Here is a 19,800-nt window from a genome sequence, read left to right as displayed (position 1 = left end):
GCCTGGCAGATGCGAGGCCCAGAGGAGGGCTGTCCCCAGGGCGGTGGTACAAGAATGGCCTGGGGAGGACCTGGCTCCAGTCCCAGCTCCGCTCTCGCCTTGCTGGGTGACCCCGGGCAAGTTACCGACCTCTGAGCCTCTGCTGCCTCATTTGCAGAAGATGATAACAGTATCCAACCCTAGAGCTGTGGGAAATTAATGAGACCAGGTAGAGATTCGGGATAGGATGGAAAAGTGATGGAAAAGTCAGGGGAAAGCTCAGTTTATGACAGAAATTGGCACACTTTTTCTTAAAGACGAGAGTGTAAATATTTTAGGCTTTGTGGGCCACAGAGTTTCTTTCACAGCTACTCCGGTCTGCATTGTAGCCGGAAAGCAGCCTTCCACGACACATGCGAGAGTGGACACGGTCGTGTGCCAATAAAGCTTTATTTACAAACACAGGTGGCAGGCCGACCCTTGATTCAGAGCAGGAAATCCAGCCCTGACTCGGACTGATTCTTCTGTTTTGGGCAGCCGTGGTAACGGGTCTCCTCTGTTGAGCTTCTCTCACCTCCGCCGCATAGGAGGCATTCACACGCACTGACTCCGAGCAGCCTGTTTTCAACCCCAGTCTGCAGATCAGAACTTACTTAACCTGCTGAGGTCACACATCTGTCTTCAGGAAACTTCATCAGAACGACCGTGGTGGGGGGCATTGGGATTCTATTTCATTCCTGATACCTGGAGCTACGGCTTCCACTTTATACACGACTCAGGGATCAGGGAGGGAAAATAAACAATGAAACTGCTTTCCCTTAAAAGAAGGAAATGCCAAGGCCATTGCCCAGACAGACAGAGCAGCCCTCTGGAGGCAGACTCCAACACCGGGCACAGTCACAAACCAGATTCCCAAAGAGCTATGGGCACTCAGGGCACCTCCCCTCAGCCCCCAGCTGCTTGGGCCAGAAACACGTCTATTCTCACCTGTCTTCCTCGGTCCCCTCATCTCCCTCACTCCCTGCATCTACCCATCAGCAACGCACAGTGGCTCTGCCACCCAGGCCCGTCCTCAGTTTACCTGCTGCTCACCCAGGTCTCAGCCTCTATCCCCTAGCGCCAGGTGACCCCCCGGGCCCCCACTGGCCTCCCGGCTTCCACTCCTGCCCCACAACCCATTCTCTTAAGTATGCACAGTCTGGCATGCCACGCCCTTTCTCAGAACCCTTGGCTTTAGGACTGGGGGGGTTTATACCTGGGGTCCGAGGACATGCTCCGGGTAGAACACAGGGGACCATGAACTTAGATGGGAGACAACTACTGCCTCACTTTCCCTCACTGGCACCACCACTGACGAGTGAAAGCAACTAACTGCAATGTCATCAGCAGTGCCTGGGACTCTGTCGCCACTAGAAACCGTATCTGAAAAAAGACAGCTGAAGACGTCTCCAGTGATCACGTACAGTCACTCGCGATCTGGAAACGAAGCAGGCATCCCACCCGCTGGTCGACCTTGAATGAAATGCGTTCATGAAGGAACACGTGTTTTCACTTCGCTTTTCAGCCTTCTGATAACTGTGATTAAGGATGACTGGCTTCCCAGCCCCAGCGTCCTGCAAGCGGAGGATGGGGGAGCAGTGGCTGAGGAACCCACACAGCCAAACACACTGAGCAGCTTTAAACAAAGGAAAAAGACAGCTGGAACCGCAGGGGCTGAGACGTCAGACTCAAACTGCTGCAGCCTGCATGGTGCCATTCACGGGACGTTCTGGAAAACACACAGCGACAGAGGCAGAGAACAGCAGCAGGCGCTGGGGGTGGCGGCTGCCTACAAAGAGGCGGCCCAAGACAACCTGCGGGGGCGATGGGACTGCTCTACATCGCGACTGTGGATGGACGTGGTCCTCCCCTGACAGTACCTGTCGATCAAAACTCACGACTTGCTCAAGGAAGAAAGTGAATTTTACTCTTTGTCAATTAAACCTCAAGTGAAACTATAAACGTACATCACAAAGTCTGCATATGTATACGTATGCGTGTGACTGCTTTCTCTTGCAAGCCTATGTGTTTTACAATTTTAAGAACATTATTCTGAAAGGGAGACCAGAGGGGCAAAGAAGAAAGGGGTCCATGGCACAAAAAAAAGGTTTAGAACCCAGCTTTGGGAATGAAAAACAAGACAAAACCCACTTACCCTGAGCTCAAGGTCCTATGGGGTCAGCCCTCTGCCCTCCCTGGCGTTCCTGCTCCCCTGCTCCCCTCCTCACTGTCCCTGCCCCAGCCGCACGTGCCAACTCTCAGTCTCTCCCTCTGACCCCAGGACTTTTGCTTGTGCTGTTCTCGCCAACTGGATCAGCCTCTGCCCCAAGCCCCTTCGACTTTTTAACATCCTGCTCATCCTTCAGGCCTCAGCTCCATCATGCTTTCCTCCCTACCCCCTAAAAGACCACCAAATCCAGCTAACACAGCCGCAGTTCTGGATTTCTGCTGGGAGGTCTTCTCATCTCTAGATGCCAGCCACTCCTTTCGGTCTCCACAGGGCCAGCCCCTACTTACCATGGTGACGCCCAGGAGGGTTGGGCTGACCAGAAACACTGGGGCCAGGATCTTGCCCAAACTTCTTTCCCAGAAAGAGTAGAAGAGGTCTGCCCAGCAGACGATCCATAGCAAAAATCCCAAGGCCTGGAAGACAAGCACATACACGTCTTACCACGGACAGCACCAGACCTTCCCTCTGCACCCCTGCAAAAAGCTCAGCCTCGGGGGGACCAGCCGCCCCCTAAACCATCAGCTGTGGTCTTCAGATACAGCACGTACCCTCTGGAACACGGACAGGCCCTAGGCAGGCTGAGCCAGCATCTGGGCCGCCCCACGCTGCTCTATATCTCCTCCCGCACCCCAGGCACGACTCTGTTTATCTGGTCACTAGTCTTCCAGCACCTGCTAACTTAAGTCTCTGGCTTATCTACATCTGCAACCCCAGTAGCCTGCAGTGGGCCCCTCTCACGATGGCCATTCATCCAACAATATTCATCCAACCGAAATTTACTGTGGGCCACATACTTTCCAAGGTGCCAAGGATACAGTGGGGAATAAAACAGACAGGCGTCGCTGCCTTCACGGAGCTGCGATTCCAGTGGAAGGAAACAGGCAAGAAACACACTGAAAAACACATACTACAATGCCAGAGAGGAGTAAGTGATATAAAGAAACAGAACAGGTAAGACAGCACAGTCACAGAAGGCCTCTCCCATCAGGTAACATCTGGATAAAGAGCCAAGGGTGACTATTTGAGGGCAAGAGCAATTCAGACAAAGGGAACAGCAAGTGCAAAGGTAGGAATGCGTTCAGCAGGGTGGCGGCTGCAGTGGTGTGAGCCGTGGGTGTGGCAGGAGGTGGCTGAAGAGGAGCCTGAAACCATATCACACTGGGCCTCTGTGAGGACGTCCAGGTTTTACTCCCTGTAATGAGAAGCTACTAGAGGGTTTTTGAGCAAGGCCCGGACAAAATCTGATTTACACTTTAAAGGGAGATGCTGTACTCCAAGAAAAGCGCTGCCAGAGGTCTAAGAGGAAGACATCAGATCCAGCTGAGGACAGGGGAGAAGACAGCATGCTGGGATAAGCTTGGGTCGTGATCTGAACGAGACAGGTTTGGACGGTGGTACTATTGGCAAGGGGACAGCTTCAGTAAAGTCACTCCAGTTCTCCTGTTTGCCAAGGGCTTATGGAAATAAATCTTGGGAAATTGGGCTTTTAAAAAGGACTGTGACACATGCTAAGTCAAGAGGAGAACGTGGAATGAGGGGCAGGATATATACATGCCCTTCATGTGTCTCCCCCAGAAAGCTCATCCTCACGAAGGGAAAACCAGCACCTGCACAGTGGAGAAACAGACATGCTGTCCACACGATCAAAATTAAGCAGAACAGCGAGGGGCAGAGGGACACCAGGTGGCCTTGGATGTAACCCAGAGAAGGATCCCACATCCCTTTTGTAACCTCCCAGCCAGACAGGCATTACCTGAACCTAAGTGTGAGGAAACATCGCCTGAATGCCCAAGTTGAGGAACTGACTCTAAACTAACTGGCCCACGTGCTCCAAATATGCCAGTCTCACAAAACACAAATAAAGGTGAAAAGTTCTTCCAAAATTACAGAAAAATAAAGTGACTAGATGCAACTCATGACCCTGAACTGGGGGGGGGGGGGGGGGGGGGGGTGGAGGGGTGGGGGACGGACTGGAAAAGGACAACATTGGGACAATGACAAAACTGGAATATACACAGTAGATTTCTCTTTTAAGTACTGTGTCCATGTTAAATTTCCTGAATTTAATAACTGTATTGTTGTTATGTAAGAGAATATCCCTGTTTTGAGAAAAGATACATTGAAGAATCAGGGGTGAAGGGGCGTGGTGGAGACTAGCTTTTCTCCAACAATTCAGAAAAAAATAAATAATACATGTATATGGAGAGAACAAAAGAGAAGGATGAGATTAAAATGCTAAATGTGGCAAAATGTTAATTGGTGACTATGAGTAATGGGTATACAGGGCTGGGGGAGTGCTCAGGACCATCCTTCCAGCTTTTCTGTAGCTTGAAACTATGTCAAGATAAAAACTGGTTTTGAATTAAAAAGACATCCTTGGTCAGAGAGGAAGATGTCCAGATAACCTCATGAGACAGATCCTGTCACCCCCACTGTAATTGTGGGGGAACTGAGGCTCAAAGAAGGTAAGAAATTTGCTCCAGGAAAAAACTTGCTTTCCATTTCTTTAATTTTCTATCTCTACGAGATGGCAGACATTTACAAAACTTATTGTGACCGTCCAATCATGATGCTGGAAATGTACACAGCGCTGCATGTCTGTTATATCTCAACAAAACTGGAAGGAAAAAAGAAATCTGCTCAAGGTCATGCAGCTAGTAAGTGGCACAGCCCACAGCTGAAGCCACGCCTGAATTCAGAGCCCTGGCCTTTACCCACCACATTACTATTCTGCCTCTAGGAAAAGGAACTCGGGGCCAATTCAGCAGAAGGAACATGTCAGCTTTCACAACTACCACTCCCCACCCCGGCACATACAGCCCCACGGCACACGCATCACGATAAAATGCCACGTGACTTACAGTTTTGGCTTTGTTGAGAGGTGTCATCTGAATGTAGCCCCGGTCATGGCGGGAGAGATTGAGGAAGTAGAAGGGGAAGCAGGCCCACAGGTAAGAGCAAGGCACCCACACGAGCACGGTGTTCTGAAAGCACTTGGTGAAGTCAGGGTTGCTGGTGTTCCACGTGACGTTCCACTCCTGTGGACAGAAACACAGGCTCGGGTCAACGGGGCGTCCCCAAGAGCTGGGACAAGGGGCCCATGTGGAGTTCAAGACCAGCGGCCATGGGGCTGAAGAACAACCAGGCCCTCCCAGGCAGAACGGGCAAACGGGAGAGACGAGTAGCCAGAAGGACTACAAACAAGTAATGTCTCACCTCACCTAACGGACAAGTTCTGGGACCTGTGGCAAATTCCATTATTGCACAAAAGGTGGAGGTTGCCATTTAAGGGAATCCTAAAGGGTGTTCTGTAAACTGACTCATCCTTTAGTCACATAAATCATTCCTACTTTATAATCTTGGGAATTAAGAGCTTTTCTAATATTCTTCTTCATTACCATCACCATGACCCCCATACCACTGCCATCAATGCCATCAGCACCACCACTATCACGATCACTTGCATCAGCACCATCAGCATCACCACCATCTTCATCACCATCATCAGCACCACCACTATCACAATCACTTTCATCAGCACCACCAGCATCACCACCATGGCCATCAGCATCACCACTATCTTCATCACCATCATCAGCACCACCACTATCACGATCACTTGCATCAGCACCATCAGCATCACCACCATGGCCATCAGCATCACCACTATCTTCATCACCATCATCAGCACCACCACTATCACGATCACTTGCATCAGCACCATCAGCATCACCACCATCTTCATCACCATCATCAGCACCACCACTATCATGATCACTTTCATCAGCACCATCAGCATCACCACCATGGCCATCAGCATCACCACTATCTTCATCACCATCATCAGCACCACCACTATCACGATCACTTGCATCAGCACCATCAGCATCACCACCATGGCCATCAGCACCACCACTATCTTCATCACCATCATCAGCACTGCCACCACCATCAGCAGCAGCAGTAGCACCACAGATAACACCCAAACTGCAGTTCTGTGTTCTAGGCCCTATTCTAAGTTCTTTATATGTATTATACGTATAGAATTATAATTCTATAATTACCTTATCATTCCTTTTCAGAAGGAAAAACTACGGCACAGAGATGTTCAGTGATTTGCCCAGGATCTCACAGTTGGTAAGATCCGGAGCCAAACTCAAACTCAGGGAATTTGGTTCTCGAGTTCCTTCCTGCATTTAATCAACTACGCTAACCAGCCACAGAAAAAAAAACTGTTTTAATCACTTTTATTTTTTTAAGAAATCACCTGTATTTCATTAGAGATATGCTAAATAGACAAGTAGACAGATACATACATAAACAGATCAGGTATATCCGCCCAAGAATAAACTTCAACCAGCCTTCGGACTGCTATAATGGAAAATTTAATTCAAGTCCTGATCTGACCACTGAACCGTTATACAACTTTGGGAAAAGTTATTACCCTATCTTGGGGTTTCAATTTCCTATCTCTACCATAATGAGGTGGGATAAAATTAGAGGTCTGAAACAGGTGGTGCCCCTGGCTGATCTGGCCCACAGATGGTTTGTTGTTGGTGGTGGTGTTTTAAGCATGCTTTAAAAAACAAATAAACAAAAAAACACCTTAGGTTAGCTGCCAACATTTAAAAATCAGGAAATTCCATATAAAAATTGGATTTCCGGTGTCTCCTTTAAAAAAAATCAGAAAATCTGGCAGCACTGGGCCCGTATTCCCACTTCACAACCACCGGGAGGAACCAATCTTTGGATAAGGTCCATGCGGTCCAGCTGTCCTGTCCCCATGCAACCCCCTCCCCGCAACAATCTCTCCCCATCCAGACACCGCCGGACAGCTCCGATTCCAACAGCCTTCCCACAGTCAGATGAGTGAGACCACCAAGAAACTCCAAGGAACCTGGATTCTTATAACTCCTTGCAAGTTTTAAAGCCACATTAAAGAACATAACAGAAGAGAAAGTGATTGGAACAAGCAGACCATTTCACTTAAAGACACATTTGATGATCGATCAAAACATATGTTCCAAGCTTTTCAAAAAAAAGAGGTGTGTGCAACAGTGTGAGTATACTTAACGCTGCTGAATTGTACACTTAAAAATGGTTAAGGGACTTCCCTGGTGGCACAGTGGTTAAGAATCCACCTGCCAATGTAGGGGACCCGCGTTTGATCCCTGGTCCAGGAAGATCCCACATGCCGAGGAGCAACTAAGCCCGTGCACCACAACTATTGAGCCTGCGCTCCAGAGCCTTCGAGTCACAACTATTGAGCCCGAGTGCTGCAACTAGAGACAGCGCACAAGCCTAGAGCCCGCACTCTGCAACCAGAGAAGCCACCTCAATGAGAGCACCGCGCACCGCAACGAAGAGTAGCCCCTGGTCACCACACCTAGAGAAAGCCCACGCGCAGCAACAAAGACCCAACGCAGCCAATACATACATACATAAACTTATTTTTAAAAAATGGTTAAGATGGTTAAAAAAAAAAGAATTTAACTTTAAAAGAAGGGAGAGAGAGAGAGAAAAACCTAGGTATTAATTAAGTACCCAAACTGGTTCTTCAGAGGTATAATTATTCTGTGATATAAATGGTTCTTTTTCCAGAACCAAGAACAAGGAATCGTTGAAAAGTAAACTTTAAAAAGTCAACACACACAAAGGGATTTAGCTCGGAAACTTCTAGATACAAAGAAACCCCAAAAAGGACAAAGGTCATGCCTCTGTGGACTTGGGCATTTGGAAGACAACCTTGGAAATAAGAATTTGATCATGGAGAGGAGTAGTTTATATCAAAGACTAATTATTTTCACTGGTTTCACACCACTTATAATTCCTAAGGTGACGGTGAAAATGGGGATTAAACTGTTGGTGGTTTTTATATACAAAGCAGCTTCTGGGCAGCTGCCAGAAAAAGCTCATTCCAAAGGAATCTGCCTTTCTAGTAAGAAAACAATGGTGGGACTTAAAATACAGTTATGTATACAAGAAGCTCGGTTCCTGTGTAAGACACTTCAGTAACTTGATCCTTGCCCCAATTATTCCTTTTTAAAAAAAATTTATTTATTTATTTATTGGCTGCATTGGGTCTTCGCTGCTGCGCAAGGGTTTTCTCTAGTTGTGGTGCACGGGCTTCTCATTGCAGTCACTTCTTTTGCTGTAGAGCATGGGCTCCAGGTGTGTGGGCTTCAGTAGTTATGGCACATGGGCTCAATAGCTGTGGCTCATGGGCTCTAGAGCACAGGCTCAGTAGTTGCGGCGCACAGGCTTAGGTGCTCTGCGGCATGTGGGATCTTCTCGGCCCAGGGGTTGAACCCATGTCCCCTGCATTGGCAGGTGGATTCTTAACCACTGTGTCACCAGGGAAGCCCCCCAATTATTCCCTGCCTGGACTGCTACAGTAGCTTTCTAGCTACTCCCTGCTTCCAGCCCCTCTGGGCCCCACTTAGTCCTCCCCACTACAACCGAATTTATCTATCTACGCATCCATACCTGCATCAGATAGAATAACCCACTCATCCGGGAACCGATACATTCACCCACCCACTCATCCATCCACCCACCACCTATCCACCCACTCATCCATCCATCCACCACCTATCCATCTACCCACCCCCTTTACCCATGCATCCATCCATCCACCCACCCACCTACCCACCCACTCATTCATCCATCCACCACCTATCCATCCACCCACCCCCACTACCCATGCATCCATCCATCCACCCACCCACTCATCCATCCACCCACCCACCAGCTATCCATCCACCCACCCACTCATCAGCTATCCATCCACCTACCCACTCATCCATCCACCCACCTACCCAACCACCCGGGCATTCATCCATGCCTCTCTTTGTATTAATTTACTTCTAATAGGTAATACATTTATGTGCTAAATCTTTCCCAAACTACACAAAATGGTACAATGTGAAAAATAAATCCTCCTTCCTGAACTCACAGCACCCTCTTCCTACCCCACAGGCAAAACTACTATTGCTAACACCCTGTATATTCTTCCAAATATAGTTTACCTACTTTGTTTCCCCAAAAGGTACCATAATACGTACCTGTTCCACACGTGCTTTTTTTACTTAACTAATACTAGCAACTGATCTCTATCAGTGCCACAGATGTACTTTATTCTTGATAGCTTAATTTTATTTCTTCTGAACAAAGGGTAAAAGTGACAAGCCACCTTCCAATCCTGGTCCCTTTAACCTCTCAGTTCCTCTCTCGAGAGGCGACAGTATCAGTTTCTTATGTATCCATCCAGAATATATTTTATGTGTCTATAACAAAAATAAATATATATTTTCTGTTATCAAAGAGAGAGAAACATACTCTACATCCTGCTCGGTACCTCCCTTTCATCTCTTAATAACAGATCTGAAAGACCATCCTGCACACTTCCTCATTCTTTGTTCCAGCTGCTTTGTATTCCATAGTATTATGGATGGACGTGACCTTGTATAATCAGCCTCCTGCTGACTGGGCACTGGGCTGCTCTTACAAACAATGAAGCAGTGAATAAATAACCTAGTAGGTGCCTCACTGCACACAAAGCAAGCATATCTGTAAGATAACTTTCTAGAAATGGACCTGCTGGATCAAAGGGTGCATACATTTAAAACTGAAACACACACTGCCTCCAATGGGTACCATCAGTTCACACTGTACCCAACAAGGTACAAGGGTAACTACATCCCGAACCACAGTATATTACAAGCTTTTGATTTCTGCCAATCTGATAGTGGAAAATATCTCCCTGTAGCTTAACTTCCTTTTCTCTTTATGATGAATGAAACCAAAGATCTTGCCCTTTTTTGCATTTAAAAGCAGTCAGGTTTTCCTTCTTAGGGGAAAAGTCACAGGCTTAAATACTTGTGATATTAAATGGGACAGATTTAATCACTCCTTCCCCTGGGTAACAACCTCCAATAGCTCTGGATCACCTTTCAGAGATGATCCTTGCTGCGATTCATGAGGCCTTCCACATTCAAGCCCCATCTGTTTCTTCTACAATTTCTCCCGCCCTGTTCCCCCATGTGTCAGCTCTGCTTATTCACTCAAATGAGCATTTATCAAGCCTGTGTCAGCCACTGCTCAAGGCGCTGGAGATTCAGGAGGGCTATGGCCCTGACTTTAAGGCATTCCCCAATTGCTGGTCAAATGAATGGTTCTTTGGGATATGTCTTGCTAGGTGCTCTTCTCGCTTTGTCTTTCCACAGTAACAAACTCCTATTCATCCTTCAAAACCAAACGCAGCTATTTCCTTTAAGAAGCCTTCCTCCTCACCCCCCAAACCATCAGGATTCTCCCTACACATTGCAAAGATTTTCTCTGTGTCTGTCAATACCTCTGGCCTGCAAGGACCAGGCAAGGACCTCAGTGCCATTTACTTTCAACTCCTCTCCCCCTCACCCAGCAGGTACCCAGAGGTTATTCAGTAAACAAATGGCCCAAACCACTCCTTCCCTCCTCAGCATTATTTCCTCCTTTGTTTTTCTTTAAAAAATCCACCCAGGTAGAACCTGGCTATGACCCTGGCTTTCTGGTTCAATGGATGTGGATTAAAATTCAGGCCCTGACCTCATGTGAACTTGGGCAGGTCACTTAACTTCTCCAAGCCTCAATCTCCTTAGCACTGTGGTCAGGAAAACACACAGGCCTGGAATGGGACCGTGCTTTGTACCAGCTGGCATGGTCTAAAGATGGTAAGTGGTGGCTATTAGTTGCAGACACCACTAATTAATAGTAGTCTCCACCACTAACCCCAGCACTGCCCAATGTCAGGAAGCTTAAAGGACAAAGAAAAGTTCAAGTCAGGAAGTGAGCAATGGAAACTGGGGAGCATCTAAGTACACAGAACCCCAGAGAAGCAGAGGTAAGAGAAATGCTTAGCAAAGGAAAGGGTCTGTTCTTCAGATGGCAGCTCCCTGCTCACAGCCAGGTGGCCAGCCCTGACGAGGGGGCAGAGACGGGAGGCGGGCAGAAGGAAGCAGCAGCATGAAACGAGGAAATCCGATTGTGATCGTGAACTTGCACCATCCCTGCTGCCACTCCCGCCTGCCGATAGTGGCCCTGACCATAACTGTCACCGCAGTGATGTAACAGGGTCAGAGGTCTCCTGCACATCCCTCACTTGCCAGGACGCTGATAAATCCTCCTTGACAACCTCTGGAGACAGGCAGCGGGGCTCCCTCTACTTGGGGTTTCTGGGGGAAACAGGGAACGCTGAGAGCCAGTAGAAGGCTTAAGGAAGGACGACTCACTGAGACTGCCAGTCACTCGCTGCCCCGACCCCAGAGATGACAGCTCACCCCAGTCCTCCTCCCCAGGGGCTCTAACTCCTAATACAGGGAGCTTCGGAAATCAAGGCGGTGGGACCACCGCTCCTTGATGCTCTAAAGGAGCTTCCATCGGCCCAACTACCTGGAAATAAAATTCAGCTCTGGGAGATGTGAGTCTGGAAAACGGTCACTAGCACTGGCCCAGGCTCTGCATTTCCAGGAACCTGGCCCAAGGAAATCTTAAAGAAAGGGCATCCCCCGAACCCCCCTATGAAGAGGCTTCTCTTCACAGAACACCTTCATCACCCATTTATGTCCCCCTCCTTCCAGTGCTGACATTTGAGGATCTAGGGAACAAATCCAAGTCTGCTTGGCCCACAGCTTCAGGAGTTCATAAAACTTCTATTTCCTGGCATCATGTCATACCCTTCTCTCCCAAAGGAATAATGACAAGCAGCACATTCTGAGCACGGACGGGCCAGACACATCACTCAGCCCTCAGGAGAGGCAGCACTGCTATTATGCCCATTTCACAGATGAGGAAACCGAGGCACTGGGAGATAAGACATCTTCCCAAAGGCCATGCTGCAGTGGGTTTACGTTGTCCAAGACCCACACACATTTTTCCTTCTCTGGCAACAGCGCCTGGCTCTTATCCATAAACAAATCCTCTCGTCGGCCACTCACCTGGGGCAAAGCTCCAGGGTGGGTCCTCCTTAGTGTCAGCCAATCAACAGAGTTCTTTACCCACGTGCTCGTGATTAGCCAGAATGGGCACCTGATATAAGTCAATCCAATCACTGATGCGTGGCACACATACTCTTTTGTCTCCAAGGATGCAGAGTGAGGATGTGGGTGTACAGGTGTCTCAGCCATTCATAAGGGAAGCACCAAGAGCTGGGAGTGGAGAGGAAGGGGTGGCACCACCAGGGCAAGTGTGAGAAAGAAGCTGACATCATGAAAGGCACAGAAGAAAGAAACTGGTGCTTGGTGTTTTGTGGGCTGCTGGATCAAGCTTCACCTGCATCCACCGTCCCACTAGATTTCTCCAATAAATACACTTTCACACAAGTTGAAATAAATTTGCTCTCACTTACAATACAAAGCATCCTAGTAAATACAAGTTCTGGTCCACGGTGTCAACTTCTATACAACAATATGATTCAGAATTTGACACGAGTGAATTTAGAACTCAGACACACCACTACTGGTAGCATACTGCTGGGTAGGTTGTTGTTCTTCTCTGAGGCAAAATGGAGCTACTACCATCTCCTCTACAGGAGATCATAAAAGCCCTAATGAGTGTTGATTATTACTATTTTTTACAACCTCTTCAGCTGACTTTTTGGAATCCACTTCTCTTCCTATACTCTTTCCCCATCACCCCTCCTCCCCTTCCCAAAAGAGTATCTGTCCTCTTGTCCCTTTTCTTACAGGTCCAATTTTCTTTTCTGTTCACTGTGTGACCTTAGACAAGTTATTTAACCTCTCTGAGCTTCACCTATGACTAACAGCTAAGAATACCTATCTCCTAAAGCTATTCTAGATGTTAAATAAAATTATATACACACAGGGTCCAGCTCAGTGCTATATATTAACACTCAGTAAAGGGCTACTGTCACTAATCTTAATTCTTACATCAGCAATAAAAATAAATGAAACTTATCGTGTTATACTCTTCATACGATGACCCTATATTGTCACTGATAATAACACCATCTAGCTTTAACTGAGCACTAACTACATGCCAGGTATTGCTTCCATGCACTACTGTGTATGAATTAACTCATTTCTTCATGATCACCTAGAAGAGAAGCTGTGTTTTTTGGGATTTTTAAAAATATGTATTTGTTTATTCAGCTGCATCTGGTCTTAGTTGCAGCAGGTGGAATCTTCAGTTGTGGCATGCGAACTCTTAGTTGCGGCATGTGAGATCTAGTTTCCTGACCAGGGATCAAACCCAGGTCCCCGCATTGGGAGTAGAGAGTCTTAGCCACTGGACCATCAGGGAAGTCCCAGGAGGTTCTGTTTTGATCCCCATTTGGTAGGTGAGGAAATCAAGACACAGGGAAGTCAAATGATTTGCCTAAGATCACACAGCCTGTAAGGGATGAGGCTGGGGCTCAAACCTAGGAAGCCCGACTACTGAGCCACCCACCCCTGATGCCGACTCGTAGTGACGGGCAATATAAGAATCTTAACAGGGTCTTCTGGAGTGCACGCCTTCACCCACAGGGAATCTGGGCCAAGAAGAAGATATGAATCCTCAAACCACCACCAAATTCAGAACCGGTCACCTGTATTAGTTTCCTACGGCGGCTGTTATAAATTACCACAAACTTCATAGTTTAAAGCGACACAGACTTTTTTAAATTTTTTTATAAATTTATTTATTTTATTAGCTATGTTGGGTCTTCGTTGCTGCACGCGGGCTTTCTCTAGTTGCGGTGAGCGGGGGCTACTCTTCGTTGTGGTGCGCGGGCTTCTCATTGTGGTGGCCTCTCGTTGCAGAGCACGAGCTCTAGGCACGTGGGCTTCAGTAGTTGCGGCACATGGGCTCAATAGTTGTGGCTCACGGGCTCTAGAGCACAGGCTCAATAGTTGTGGCGCACGGGCTTAGTTGCTCCGCAGCATGTGGTATCTTCCTGGGGCAGGGATTGAACTCGTGTCCTCTGCATTGGCAGGTGGATTCTTACCCACTGCACCACCTAGGAAGTCCCCGACACAGACTTTTTTAATCACATAGTTGTAGAGGTCAGAAATCTGAAATGGGTTTGACTGGGCTAAAATCAAGGTCCTGGCAGGGCTGCATTCCCTCTGGAGACTCTCGGGGAGAATCCATCCCCTTGCCTTTTCCAGCTTCTAGAAGCCGCCCACATCCCTTGCTCATGGCCCCTTCTTCCTTCTTCAAAGCCAGCAGCATCAGGTCCAGTCCTCCTCACGCGGCCATCTTCTGTCTCTCTGGCTCTGTCTTCTCCCTGTCTCCCTCTTCCACCTAATAAGGACCCTTGTGACTACCTCGGGCCAACCCGATAACCCAAAATGATGGCACGTTCTCAAGGTCAGCTGATGAGCAACCTTAGTTCCACCTGCGATCTTCACTCCTTTAACCATGTAACCATAACACAGTCACAGGTTCAGGTATGGACACCTTCGGGGAAGCCACTGTTCTGCTGACCACACCCTCAGGTTTATTCCAGTCCACCCTAAACAAGCTGTGGACCTCCAGAAGCACCATCATTCTCCTCAGCTGGGTCAGATTCAGAAGCTGCCGGAGTCCTGCCAGGTTCAGACAGGAAGTGGCCGGGACAGGTCAGAGATGGGCCCTCACGCCGTGTGCCCTGATGCTAACCAGCCCTTTCAGCTCAGTCGTGCTTGTTCCGGGAGCACCCGGGTACCAGGTGTCCCCTCAGGCAAAGCCCAGGGGCTCTGCGGTGCTACCCCTATAGCCCTCGCCTGCCGACACAGCTTCACTTGGCTGGGCCTGCAGGGACAACGGAAACGGCCCTGCCCAGGACCCAGCCGGTCGACCTCGGGACAGGAGGGAAGCCGCAGAGAGGAGGATGGGTGGACCGCAGGCGGGGATGCGATTATGAACTTGAACTGCTGCTTGGCATCCGGGAGCAGAGTCCTCTCTGATGCTACTGAGTAACGAGGACCTACCAGTACCAGGCTGTTCCCCCGGGGCCTGAACATCCGTTTTCCCATTCAAATGTCTCCATAACTTATAACCATCAGGTCTCTATGGCTCAGTGGACGATTATTAATCATGAGATTCCTACGTGCCAATAGCATTCACAGGTTTCATTCTACCGCAAGAGGTAGATACTAAACAAAGAAACAGACAGCTCTATGTGTGTCTAGGCTACAAATGCCCTAACGAAGAATCAAGGGAACAGAGAGTCATGGTGGGCACTGGGTGCTACCTTTATATCAGGTGGACAGGAAAGGCCTCTGGGCCAAGATGACCTCTGAGCGAAGGCGTGAAGCAAGTGAAGAAATGTGGGCTACCTTCTACCATCTATGGAAAGCGAGGGCTGATTAAGGTTCTTAGTAGCAGGTGCCAGGACTGATCTAAGTGGCTTACGTCACAAACAACTCTAGGAGGCAAGCCTATAATTAAACCCATTTTACAGATACAGAAACTGAGGCCAAGTCACATAGCCTACAAGCTGTATGGACAGCCAAGAATCTGAATCCCAGTGCAGCTGCCTCTCTATATGTAGAAAATGTATTGTTTCCAATTTTTATCACACGCATGTACTACTGTTCCCATTTAAAATTAGTATAAAAGGATACATAGATGCTTGTCTAGGCAGAGAAATTTTCTGAGCAGAAGAGAAGAACAACAAAAGCTGACTTTTTTATTCACATGGAGAGTGACTATCTCCAGGGGGTAGGGCTGAAGCTGGTGAGCGGAAGGCGACTACTAGTTTTTGTTTATCTTCTGTACTGTTTGAATTGTTTTACTCTGCATGTATTACCTCTAAAACATAACAATAACAAAACTAGTTCACACTTTAAATAAATAAACAGCAGCAGCAGGAATTTCAGAGCAGAGATTTCTAGATGTTGAGCTGGGAATAGAGAGCACATATTTATCAGGTGCCTATCCTAACAGCACCAGCAGCCACCCCAGGCCCCGTGCTGGGTTTTCCAAGCGTGAGTCCATTTAAACCTCGCAACAGCCCTATGGGGTTGGGGATGTGAAGACTGCCCCTTCGCAGGAGAGGACTCTGAGGCCCAGAGAGTTTACAGAACTGGTTCAGGTTAACAGAGACAGGAAGAGGCAGGCAGCATGGGGATTTGAACCCATGCAGTCTGACAACCAGGTCTCAGCCAGCTGCTCTGAATGCTAAGGGCTTTGCAAGGCTAATGGCCCCACCATCCAGCCAGAGGCAGCCTGGAAGGCGATGCTGTCCTCAGGCCTTGGGGATTCCAAGCACATCGGTACAGAATGGAGAGGCAATGTGCTGACTCAGACATGGAAATCTTCTACAACTCCACCCAATGTGAGCGATGCAGGATGACGGTTAAGAACGATGGTTTAAGGTCTGGGTCCTAACCTCCTCCAGGTCACAGACGTGTGCCCGCAAACAAGGTTTCTCAAGCTCAGCGCTACTTACATTTGGGGCCAGAACATTCTCTGAGGGGCTGACCTGTGCACTGTAGGATGTTGAGCAGCATCCTGACCTCCACCCAATAGGTGCCAACAGCGCACATCAGGTTTAATCCTCAGAAACCACCGCAGGAGGCAGATACTATAATTAAACCCATTTTTCAGAGTAAGAAACTGAGGTCACATAACCTGCAAGTGACATACACAGCCAGTTGGGACAACTAAATGTCCCCCAGGGGTGGGATGGGGACAAAAACTGCCCGCACTACCCTAACGCAGTGGCCTTGTCAGGCCTCGGTTTCTTCATCTGTGAAATGAGACTCATTCCCGGACCCAACTATGGCCGAGTGATCGGGAGGGTTAAATGACCCGCAAGGTTCCAGTTTCAGTTCCTGGCCAAGAGACTACTCAACACACACAAGTGCAAGGCTTCATTTACTCATGCATTCGTTCATCCATCCATTCACTCCATCACACAACGCATCCGTATTGAGTACCCACTCCGTGCCGAGCTCTGGGCTAGCAGTCATGGGGATACGGGGATACGGCGGGCACAGACCCCGCCCTCTTAAGGCTCACAGTCCATTAAAGATATAAGGTCACAAATCAACATGTAACCACAAAGGACAACACTTGCTATGACGGGGAAAGGCGGTGGACAGAAAGGATCAGGGTGAGGGTCCGGGAGGGTCAGGAGGCGCCAGCCGCGCAGACATCGGGGAAACGCGGACCAGGCGGGGCGGGGGAGGGACCCAGGCACCTGTCCACCTTTGCGGAAATGGAGAAGGAAGAGAGGGAGGGAGAGAAAGGAGAAGGAATAAAAGGAATACAGATAACAGCAACAGCCACGCAGAGCGGGGACCCTGCAGCCTGTGGGCCTGTGAATGCATTCGCTGCTGCTCACTTGCTCTTGACCTTCAGAAAATTAGCTCATCTCGCCCACCCTGGCCCCTCACCTGCGAAACAGGACTAATAACAGCACCAATACTCGGACTGCGGGGCTGAGCGCTTAGCTTGCCCGGAGGGGCGTCACTGATGCTCTGGGCGGCAGGGGGCTGGGATCGGGAGGGTACAGGGCGCAAACCCAGCGGGCTGCAACTCAGGCGAACAACAGCGACAACAGCAAATGTGAGACGGCAGCTCTTCCCGAGCCCTGACTGTAACGCCAGGCGCCGTGTTCCGGGTTTAATGCGCGTCGTTGCATTTCATCACCATCACTACCCTGTGAGGTGGGTTCTGTCTCATTCCCATTTTACAGGGAGGGACACAGAGGCAAAAGGAGCCGAGAAGACTTGCTGCAGGGTATCCAGGCAGCGCCGGGGAGAGCCTGGAGGGAAGGAATCTGCAGGACACAGCCAAAGACTGGGCCCACCATGGAGGGTGGGGGCAGGGTGGACGTGGAGGCGACAGGCCGGCAGTCAAGCCCATGTGTAGAACCATCCCAGGCGCGAGGTCCCCGGCAAAGGGGCAGCTCTGGAGCAAAGGGAAGCTGAGAAAAAGAACGCTGGGAGGCCCAAGTGAGGTCAGGGGACCTGCTGGGCTTCTGGACATTAATCCTGTTTACAGAGGCGGCAGGGGGCCTCCACTGCCCCACGCCGCAGTCCTGCAAGGGATCTGGGCCAGGCCGAGGCCACTGCCCCAGCACAGCGGGGGAGAAGGCGACGGTGCCAGCATCACGCTGTGGGCACAGCCGCGGCCCTCCCTTCCCCTCTGACTCACCAGAGCTAAGAATAAAGCCCAGAAACCTGGCGGGGGGGGGGGGGCGGGGCAGCATCCAGGCTACCCCAGCGCCTGGGAAGGCCCTGGCCCTGCCCGGGCGAAAACCCCAAATCCTCACTGAACCTGCACGCCCAAGTTGCAGATTTGGACACTTTGGCGAGAAAGGGACAGGAGGGACATGCAAAACTAAGACTCCTGCCTGAACAGGACTTGCAGCACCAAGAAGAAAACAGCCCCACCTGCCCATCACAGGTGTCTGAAGGTCAGCAGCGGGCAGCCTGCTCTGACCTGCCCTGACCCCAGCCCGCCCAGCGAGCACCATACGACCTCTCACCAGGGTCCTGCCCACAGAGCACACACCTGTCCTTGCGCACTCCATCCAGCCCCGACCCCTCTGCCGCCCCCTCTCCTCTCATCAGATCCTGGCGCGTCACCAAATCCTCCACTGGCTCACGTTCCAGGGACCTGTGAGGGGTCAGGCGCGTGGCAGGCACAGGAGCATGTCTGGGGACACCGCAGTCAGTAGGAGGGATGGCATCTCCCCATCCACTGAGCACCCTTCCAGGTGCTGAGGGCCCAGCAGTGAACAGCAGGACAAGGGCCTGCCTGCCCCTCCTGGGTCTGACAGTCTAGTCTGAAGTGAGGAGACAGAGAGTCAACCAGAGAAGATATAAATACATGCAAACTGTACATTATATGAAATATAGCGTGTGTGTGAGGGATGCTTAAAAGGACTCAGAGAGGGAATTCCCTGGAAGTCCAGTGGTCAGGACTCCGTGCTTCCACTGCAAGGGGGTGCAGGTTCATTCTCTGGTCAGGGAACTAAGATCCCACAAGCTGAGCGAGAAGCATGGCCAAAACAAAAAATGGAAAAACCCACGAAACAAAACAGAAAACAACCAAAATAACAACAACAAAAGGATTCAGAGAAGGCAGAAGGCCTTACTGAGAAGGTGTATGTGAGTAAAGGCTTGAAGGAAACAAGGAAGTAAGCCAGCTGGCCATTTGGGAACAGAACCTGGGAGAAGAGCCGTCCAAGCAGAAGCAGCAGCAAGTGCAAAGGCCCTGAGGTAGGAACACGTCTGGCGTTTGGCAGCAATAATAGAAAGGCCAGTACGATTCAAGCATAATGGGAGATGCTGTCAGGGAGGAAGTGGGAGCTGGGGAAGGACAGACTGTGCAGGACTCCCAGCCCGCCACAGGGGTTCTGCCGTGCACTCTGAGCGGCAGTGGAGACTGTGGACTGATGTGTCACCACCTGCTTTATGTTTTCAGAGAGTGGTTCTCAGCCAGCGGCAAGTCTTCCCCCAGGGCACACCTGACAGTGCCTGGAGACATGTTTGGTGTCACTCCTGGAGAAGGGCTGTGGGTTGTGCTATGAGCATTTTGCAGGTAGAGGCCAAGGCTGTGGCTTAGCGTCCGCAGTG

The 19,800-nt window shown here is 49.6% G+C and overlaps 1 protein-coding gene across 2 annotated transcripts in view; it reads right to left on the bottom strand.

The window, feature by feature from the left end:
- Nucleotides 1-19,800, bottom strand: part of ABCC1 (ATP binding cassette subfamily C member 1) — a 132,823-nt gene that overhangs the window by 87,039 nt on the left and 25,984 nt on the right. For both annotated transcript variants that reach the window (XM_057750672.1, XM_057750673.1), the window contains 2 exons: nucleotides 5,110-5,286; nucleotides 2,536-2,661 (listed from right to left, as the gene is read on the bottom strand). In XM_057750672.1, coding sequence (XP_057606655.1) covers nucleotides 2,536-2,661; nucleotides 5,110-5,286 — 303 coding nt within the window. The remainder of the gene's footprint in view (nucleotides 1-2,535; nucleotides 2,662-5,109; nucleotides 5,287-19,800) is intronic.

This window comes from Hippopotamus amphibius, chromosome 9 (assembly GCF_030028045.1).
Source record: "Hippopotamus amphibius kiboko isolate mHipAmp2 chromosome 9, mHipAmp2.hap2, whole genome shotgun sequence".
Taxonomy (NCBI): domain Eukaryota; kingdom Metazoa; phylum Chordata; class Mammalia; order Artiodactyla; family Hippopotamidae; genus Hippopotamus; species Hippopotamus amphibius.
Note: the sequence above shows the minus strand (reverse complement) of the source record. Positions and strands in the feature narration are given on the sequence as shown.